Source organism: Cebus imitator, unplaced genomic scaffold (assembly GCF_001604975.1).
Source record: "Cebus imitator isolate Cc_AM_T3 unplaced genomic scaffold, Cebus_imitator-1.0 Scaffold472, whole genome shotgun sequence".
NCBI classification, from domain to species: Eukaryota; Metazoa; Chordata; class Mammalia; order Primates; family Cebidae; genus Cebus; species Cebus imitator.
In genome coordinates, this window is record NW_016107787.1 from 341,226 (window position 1) to 350,584 (window position 9,359).

At 39.0% G+C, this 9,359-nt stretch overlaps 1 protein-coding gene across 6 annotated transcripts in view; it reads left to right on the top strand.

Annotated features, from left to right (window-relative positions):
- Positions 1-9,359, top strand: part of FERMT2 (fermitin family member 2) — a 140,454-nt gene that overhangs the window by 118,023 nt on the left and 13,072 nt on the right. For all 6 annotated transcript variants that reach the window (XM_037732767.1, XM_037732768.1, XM_017512390.2 and 3 more), the window contains 4 exons: positions 403-510; positions 3,993-4,127; positions 5,129-5,178; positions 6,418-6,542. In XM_037732767.1, coding sequence (XP_037588695.1) covers positions 403-510; positions 3,993-4,127; positions 5,129-5,178; positions 6,418-6,542 — 418 coding nt within the window. The remainder of the gene's footprint in view (positions 1-402; positions 511-3,992; positions 4,128-5,128; positions 5,179-6,417; positions 6,543-9,359) is intronic.

Sequence of the window (9,359 nt, forward strand, 5' to 3'; positions counted from 1 at the left end):
ACATTTTAGTATGGCAAATTGCAGTAACAACACCGAAGAATAATCAGTAGTCCCATCTTACTTTAATGTCATCAAATTAGATTTCTTAGGTTAAAGGCTATAATGTCTAGTGGTTATTTCCCTGAAAAATACAGAATCTGTTTTTAATATTGTCAAATCAATTATTCTATTATATATTTTAATGTCATTTTTAATGGAAAATTAGATGTGGGCGTATATAGGCATATCTGACCCCATAGGTATCCTTTTTATAATATTTGATTATAAATAAAACTTCTGTATTGTAAATTAAAATCCCAGGAAAAAAATAGTAAATTTTTCTTGTCAATTGAATATTCAGAGTTTGAAATTGATCAATGGTAAAGGTGATATATTACAAAAGGACTGTTTCTCTTGCTGCAGTATGATGCCATCAGAATCAATCAGCTTTACGAGCAGGCCAAATGGGCCATTCTCCTGGAAGAAATTGAATGCACAGAAGAAGAAATGATGATGTTTGCAGCCCTCCAGGTAGTTGAAAGGTCTAGTAAATGGGACTTATTTGGGTAAAGGGTAGGGGGTTATTTTTAAGTAGTAAAATGGGATTGTAATTCCAGTAACTTTTGACAAGACAGAATTTTTGCCACACAGAAAGTGAATAGAAACTTAGGAAAGGAAAAACAAATATATTTTAGTTTGATTTTTTAAATTTTATCTAAGAGTTTAGTGGTATTTTGTAGGGAAAAAATTACCCTCTCACCCCCAAATACGTATCTGCTCAAAGCTACTCAGTTTTTCCCTTGGAAAGAAAATGTTTATTAAAAATCCGATTTCTGAAATTGAATCTGAAGCTTACCTGCATAATTTCATAAATAGCCAGCATGATAAAACGGGCTGTAGAAAAGCAGTACTTTTAAGTGATAAGATTTAGAGAGACTAGTGAAACCAAACCTGTTTCTACAATGATAATCCTTGGGTAGACAGCTAATATTTTCTTTAGATTAAACCAGTTTTTTCATATGTGGTTCTTACATACCACCTCCTTGAGAATTATAGGGGAGCTTCTTCAAAAATTAATCATCGACTTCTTAAGTCACATTAGGATGGCATCCACAAATTCACATTCTTACAGATACTGAGGTCTAATGACCAAAGTAATTCATCTTTCTTAAATTTCAGATACCAGAGTAATGCTTTGGCAAGTATTCCCAGTTACGATGGGATTCTGGGTTCAGCCTAAAGTCCTGATAAAGTCGATGTTCTATAAATAACGGAAGTACAGGAAGCAAAGTTGACATTCAGTTGAAGAACTTTCACTGTAGAAAGGATTTTGTTTTTCCTTAGAACACAAACAAAAATGCTCTCAGTCTTCCAAATGCCTTTTTTTATGCATCTGGAAAAGTTTTCACTTGTGACTCAAAAAGTTGCCCTTAGAAAGCAAGAATGGGGAGTGGGATTAGCCAAAAAACAAAAATTTAAACAGCAAGAACAGCTAATTTTCACCTTAGTTTACATAATGAAAGAAGGGCGTTGCAAACATGCATAGACAATGAAAATGCCAGGTGGCAGGTGGATTAATCAGTTATTTTCTAGGGACTTGCTTAATGAGCCAGTGAAGATCCTGTATTGTGCTTCTAGATAATTCAGATTCTCTGGCGAACTTCTTGAATTAAATTCTGGAGCAGTTTGTTGGGAGTCCCATCACCTGGTTATGGCATTCTTCCTGCATCCTTCTCACTTTGAACACAGGCTCATAATGTTCTAGTGGAGGTTTGGCCAATGATAGAATAATGCCCTTAAAAATATGTGTGAAAGACCACAGTTATTATGCTATTGCTTTATTTTTGTATTTAAAAATAGCGCATGTTTATGGTTATTGTTTTTAAAACCAACAGATGCCTACTATATGCCTGGCACATAGTAGGTACTCAAAAAGTGTTTATAAAATGAGAGTACACACAGTAATGTTTTCACAGAAATGGCATGATTCTGCAGCGCACCCTTACCTAATGTCTCATGGGCATTCCACATTAGTACAGAAGGAACACCTCAGAGACACCATAGGTTTTAGTTCATAGAAATGGAATGGTCTCAAAGCATAGCCCTCCAAGACCATTTCAGAGTCTAGATTTATTGGGAGTATTTTAGTATACAGATCCCTTGAGTTGCTGGAGGCTTTCTTAGAGACTGACCTTAAGGCTGTAGGAAGCCATCTAGTACCAGAGTAAGCAAACTGTGGAAGTATGGTGAGGAGGAGATGTCTGGATTTTTTTTTGTTGTTTTTTTTGTTTTTTGTTTTTTGTTTTTTTGAGATGGAGTTTCGCTCTTGTTACCCAGGCTGGTGTGCAATGCGATCTCGGCTCACCGCAACCTCCGCCTCCTGGGTTCAGGCAATTCTCCTGCCTCAGCCTCCTGAGTAGCTGGGATTACAGGCACGCACCACCATGCCCAGCTAATTTTTTGTATTTTTAGTAGAGACAGGGTTTCACCATGTTGACCAGGATGGTCTAGATCTCTTGACCTCGTGATCCACCCGCCTCGGCCTCCCACAGTGCTGGGATTACAGGCTTGAGCCACCGCACCCGGCCTGGATTTTTTTTTTTTTTTTTATCAGAGAGAGCCTATACTCTGAAGTATCCTCTCCTTGGGACATCTGGATCCTTGTGTAAAGTAAACTTACAATAATAAAAAGAAGCAAAGCAATACAAAACAAGAAGGTGGGGATAAAAAGTAAAGTAGATGAATTAGTAACATTATTTTTAAAGCATTTAGGTCAGAGTATATATTATAAAATTTAAGCAAGCAAAGCTGGATTTTATAAGTCCCATTCACAGCCAGGATTTCTCTAGTAGTATGACTCATAAGGACATTTTGCATCAGAATTACCCAGAAGAGCAGTGAGTAAAAATGGCAGATTCCAGGCTGGACCCCAGACTTCGTGAATGAGGATCTCTGGAGGAAACGTAAGGATCTGTATTATACTCTGGCATTTGGGACCGGAGGGCCTTAACCTCTGTCTCATTTTCCATAATTTATGAACATGGACGTTTCTACCATTGTAAGATCTCATTTCAACACAATTGAAGTAGCCAGAAACTATTAACTACTAATCACTAAACCTTAAAACACAGAAAAACATTGGTAAGTGGTCTCAGATTAGTTCACTAAATGTTCCCATGAATAGATTGTATTAAATGCATACTTCAGACATTTGGAGTGCTACTTGTTGCTTTGAAAGGTAACTGATTAAGATTTAAAAGTTCTACTGACCTTTGTAGAAAACCTCTCTAAGTCTTACCATAAAAATCTATTAGATTATGAATGTTTGTTCTAAGTCACTTACTGAAGTGTATTTAAAATCAATAACTAGTAATTCTCTATCCCAAAATTTTCCTGTCTACATATGAGTAGTCATCACTACTCACTAGTCTCTCTCTCCATCTCCGTCCCACCCATGTATATGTAGGTGTCCATGTGCGTACTGACATACAAACATTCTTATGTATGAGAATACAGAGCATTGAATCAAGGATGGGGAAAAAGTGGAGCTTTAGATTTTGACACAATAATAATGACTTTCTCCTGGGTTATAGGAGTAATGTCCAGTATTCAGTGTTAATCAATTTCTACAAAAGACTTCATGCTTATTCTCTATGTCCATTCAGTATTCATTGATAACAGGCCCTGTTCTGGACACAGGGAAGATTACAATGAGAAAAAGTTAAAAATCTCTGTTAATGTAAAGTACAGTTGAGGACCAGTTAACTCTCTTAAGTCTTAGGGCCCCCAAACTATGAATTCATTGGTATGTGTCCAAAGACCCTACTTCTTTTGGATAAATATTTATTAGCAGGTTTAGAATATTGATTTCCCTTTATTTCCTACATTCCAGTTCCCAGGCGCATCTGTCTTTGCAAATTAGGTAATGAAAAGCATTAAATACAGATTCAGAGTCTAAATTTCATTGTGGAGCTTTACAGTTACAGCAGTCATTTTAATAATTCTGGTTTCAGTATCATATCAATAAGCTGTCAATCATGACGTCAGAGAATCATTTGAACAACAGTGACAAAGAAGTTGATGAAGTTGATGCTGCCCTTTCAGACCTGGAGATCACTTTGGAAGGGGGTAAAACGTCGACAATTTTGGTAGGGTGAATCTTTTTCTTAACCTACTAATGTAGTTTGAATTGATGCATACCATTTTGTGGAATTAGGTTCATAGTATTCGAGGAGTTGGTGGAGAGAAATATTTAATGCTTTAGAGAAATCAGATGTTAATTTTTCAGAACTTTGAGCAAAGTGGTTGTTTTGAGACAGGGTCTCACTCTGTTGCCCAGGCTGGAGTGCAGCGACATACATCATAGGTCACTGCATCTTCAAACTCCAGGGCTTAAGCCGTTTTCCCGCCTAAGCCTCCTGAGAAGCTGAGATTACAAACATACACCACCACACTCGGCTAATTTTTTATTTTTTTGTAGAGATGGGGTCTTACTGTGTGTCTGATCGCAAACTCCTGGCCTTAAGCAGTGCTCCCACCACCACTGGGAAGTTTGTTTGTTTTTAAAGTGATATTGTATTAGTCTAGTGCAATCAACACAGTAAGAATAGATTTTTTGATACTCTCCAAATTCTTTTATGAATGGTGAGAAAACATTTCTGCAGAGGAAAGTAATCTCAAGTCATAGTACAAATCCACTTAGTGATGGGCACATTTGAAATACTATAAAAATTAAAAAATAGATCTTGGGAAAATTGTGAAATGCTGAGTTTGGTTTTTAAGTATAGGGATTAGTTACTGCTGAAGAAATACTTATTTCCAGGCTTTTACAATGTACAAATTTATATGTAGCTACAGATTCAGCGGTATTAAAGATAGCATATTCTTATGGGTTGTATAAATTGCCATTTTGATGAAAATTTTGTTAACTTTTTATGCTGTTTGAAAATGTGCCTGTTAAAAATGCTAGTTGAAAATACCAAGAAGAATACTGTCCACAAGACTATGTATGTGACTGTGTTGTTTAAATCTTTATAATCTGTGTTTTATGTCATTCTGTTTATTAAGTAACCCAGTTCTCGGTATCAGATACCAAACATTAGAATTTCAAATTTCAAAAAAATTAAAAAAGGATTTAACTCTCTTTTAGGGTGACATTACTTCCATTCCTGAACTTGCTGACTATATTAAAGTTTTCAAGTAAGTATAAAAAGAGGAGGGATTCCAGATCTTAATGACTGTCAGTTTTATAGTCATAGTCACATTATTGAAACTAACTTTAAGTTTGACTAACAGACGCATCCTTACTAACTGTAAAAGGATTTACCAGTTAGATGAACACCAAATACCGTGAGAGAAAATAACCACTTTTACCAAATTAAAATCACAGTGCTCATTTTTTAACCAGATAAACATTTTCCTTTAAAAAACAAAAAAGATTGTGAAACCTAGATTGCATCATAGAGATGCTGAAACACAGCGGTACAGTGGCACAGCCCCGCCCGCTGGGCCTCAGTTGGAAGCAGTACATAGTGAACTGTGTGACTGCCAGCATTATTTCCCCATTCAGGGCTTAAGATTCTACTGAACTCTGTTCATGGAACATTTTATATAAAGTTCTAGTATATCTGATCTAGATTTTTAAACACTCTTTCCAGCTATAGTCCACAGAATCAAGAGAGGTTGGCATTAAGGTAGAGAGGAGAAAAAGGAAAGGAGGTGTAATGTACTGTTTTCTACTATGTAACATATAAAACTACTCTAGAATAAACCGTTTACCATAGTTGAACATACAACGGTTCAAAATATGGAACATTTCTGAGACAAGGGCATGATTTCAGATGCCACTGCCTTACCGTTTCTCCTTGTCCTTTGACACAACTTTCTCATTTACCTGCACCTTTCCTTACACACCCTCATGACTGCTGTGTCATCTTCCTTCTGTGTTCACATTGGAGTGGCAAGTTAATGTCACCATTGGAATTTACCCCAGAGAAAGAAGCACTTCCCCTCAGTCCTGCCAGGTCAACTTGCATCTTTATAGAGGCTCCAAGGCAGCCTTGCAGACACCCTATACCTGCAGGTAATTACAGGATCTAGGAATCTTCCAGTTATTGACATTTACTTCAGCTTTCTTTTCCTACTCTTTCCATGTGGCCTGCTAGTTAGTGAGAGAGGAGATGGCTACAGCTGCAGAATACTGGAAGGCAGGCCCTACTGCCTCTCTTCTGCACGCTCACTGTTTGATCTTCTACAGTAGATTGAGAAGGGAGCTGCACATCCAGTAACAGCTGTTACTAGACTAGTCACACTAGAAGACACTGACCAAGGGGGATCAATTTCAGCACATTTAAAACTTGACCCCAGACTTAATATTGTGAAATTTGCTAATAAAGTTAGTTCAAAGTAATTTTTTTGTTAATTCTATTTGATACATAGGCCAAAAAAGCTGACTCTGAAAGGTTACAAGCAGTATTGGTGCACCTTCAAAGACACATCCATTTCTTGCTATAAGAGCAAAGAAGAATCCAGTGGGACGCCAGCTCATCAGATGAACCTCAGGGGTAAGGAGAGTTTGGCACGACTGTTGTTGATGGTGGCATTCCCATTGGCCTAATAGTCAATGAGCTACTTGCTGGGATAAACAAGTTTTTAAAAATCAGTTTCTTTACTCCTTTGGGTACTTTAAAAATGTTTAGATACATCTGTTTTACATAGTTCTTTTCACAGTTTTGAAGTATTCAATTCCACATAAATATTTTGTTGTAATCTCTGTGCAGACCTGACCTGAAATGTATGATTCAGCTGTTTTTTTGTTGAGAGGGAATCTCGCTGTTGCCCAGGCTGGAATGCAGTGGTGCAATCTCAGCTCACTGTTAACTCCGCCTCCCGGGTTCAAGTGATTCTCATGCCTCAGCCTTCCCAGTAGCTGGGATGACAGGTGTGCACCACCACACCCGGCTAATTTTTGTATTTTTAGTCGAGACAGGGTTTTGTCATGTAGGCCAGACTGGTCTCAAACTCCTGGCCTCAAGTGAACTGCCTACCTCAGCCTCCCAAAGTTCTGGGATTACAGGTGTCAGCCACCATATCCAGCTGGTTCTGCATTTCTGACTTGTCAAGTAAACTTACGTTGTCTTTTGATCTTCAGCACTAAGGATATTTAGATTTTCCTTATTCTGCAGGGGTTGCCTCTTTGTCTGTTTTGGATTCTGCCTCATTTTCAACCATGCTGTAGTCATCCCTTGGCTTTGCTGGTTTCTCCCTTCATCTTCAGCATCCTGTCCTTCCTCACCCTCACTGATGACACGCTGGTCCCACTCAGGGTCCTCTCAGCCTCTCAATTTTCCTGACTTGCCAGTGGGGTAGCCAACACCTCTTCCTCACAGTTTTGTCTTTGCTCTCAGCCTGGCTTCTGCGGTAAACCCCAGAGGCTTCTAGCTGACACCTTGAGTCTCATTGGTTTCCTCTGTGTCCTGTCTTTTCAAATCTAAAGCTGTCTCAGAACTAGGGGCTGGTATTTGGGTTGCTCAGTTCCTTTCCCTCAGGGCACCTGTGGCAGGCTTGTTTCCTACAGCCTGGGCTAAGCCTGGATTTGTTTTGGATTCCCCCCCACCACCACCCTTTTTTTCCCCCCCCCAGTAAGGTCTGTGAGCTACAGCTTAATTTTCTATTGTGATTTCTTCTATTGGTTCTTCATACTGCTCCTTCACCTTTTTCATCTGATGTTGCCCTGACTCAGCTGGTAGGCAAATTTCCTCTCCAGATTAGTCTGTTCTTCTGCAGGTAGATGGCATTGTACTGCTGCCCACTGTGATTTCTCTGCAGAGTGTTAATGAGCCTTTCCCTTGGGTAACAGATTTTAGTAAAATCACCTGGCTCACTTCCAGTTTAGATACCATTTCCTCTAGAAAGCTGTATCCCCTCAGGACCACTCTCCCATGAGCACACAGCCTTGGTGCCTGGCACACCTGGTGGATGACGCAGTCAATTGCTGGCTCCTCATTGTTCCACAGTCCTCTTACTGTGTCCTCCCTTACAGCAAAGACTAAAAAACTAAAATTCACTTTCTGGACTAATTTCTGATGAGACTTAGATGCCAGTCAGATGCATTGATGGGAGACTTGAATTCGGAATAGAGCTGAGGCTTTAGAGACGCAGAGTATGAAAGGAGGGAGGTATTTCCTGGCCCTGGAGGTAACAGCTGCAACCACAGCCTCCTGGTTTCCCAGCTGCTTGATTATAGCAAAGGTTGTACCACCCTTGGCTAGCCAGTTCTGAGTTATTCCTAGTGGCCCAGCCCATCTCTCCTTTGGGTATGTTTGTACATACACGTATTTTGTAGGTAAGGCAGTATGCCTTTCTAATTTAAAGTATTCAACAGCACCAAGGAAAAGGGCTGCAGACTGATTTCACAAAAATGACTCCTAAAACAATTTAACACGTAAAACACAGAGGTACTTTTCCTGATGCGTATTTCTAAATCGTACTTGGTACAGTCATGTATCATTTAACAGTGGGATACATTCTGAGAAATGTATCACAGGTGATTTTGTCATTGTGTGAACATTATGGAGCGTGTGTACTTACACAAACCAAGACGGTACCGCCAACTGCATACTTAGGCTATATGGGATAGCTGATTGCACCTAGGCTGCAAACCTGTACAGCATGTTACCGTACTGAATACTGTAGGCAGCTGTTACACAATGGTATTTGTTATCTAAACATATCTAGAAAAGGTACAATAAAAACATGGTATACTTGGCTGGGTGCAATGGCTCACGCCTCTAATCCCAGCACTTTGGGAGGCCAAGGCAGGTGAATCACCTGAGGTCGGGAGTTCTAGACCAGCCTGGCCAGCATGGAGAAACCCCATCTCTACTAAAAATACAAAATTAGCCAGGAGTGATGGCACATGCCAGTAATCCCAGCTACTTGGGAGGCTGAAGCAGGAGAATCACTAGAACCTGGGAGGTGGAGATTGCAGTGAGCCGAGATCGCACCATTGCACTCCAGCCTGGGCAACAACAGTGAAACTTTGTCTCAAAAAAATACATATATGGTACATTTGTATAGGGCACTTACCGTGAATGGAGCTTGCAGGACTGGAAGTTGCTCTGGGTGTGAGTGGTAGTGCGTGAATGTGAAGGCCTAGGACATTATTGTATACTACTATAGACTTTGTAAATATTGTACGCTTAGGCTGCACTAAATTTTAAAACTTAATTTTCTTTCTTCAAACCTTTGCTTACTACAACTTTGTAAACTTAATATCTTGATTCCTTTCAAATGATACTTAGCTTAAAACATTGTACAGCTATACAAAAATATTTTCTTAATTTATATATTTATCCTATATGCTTTTTTTGTATTTAGTT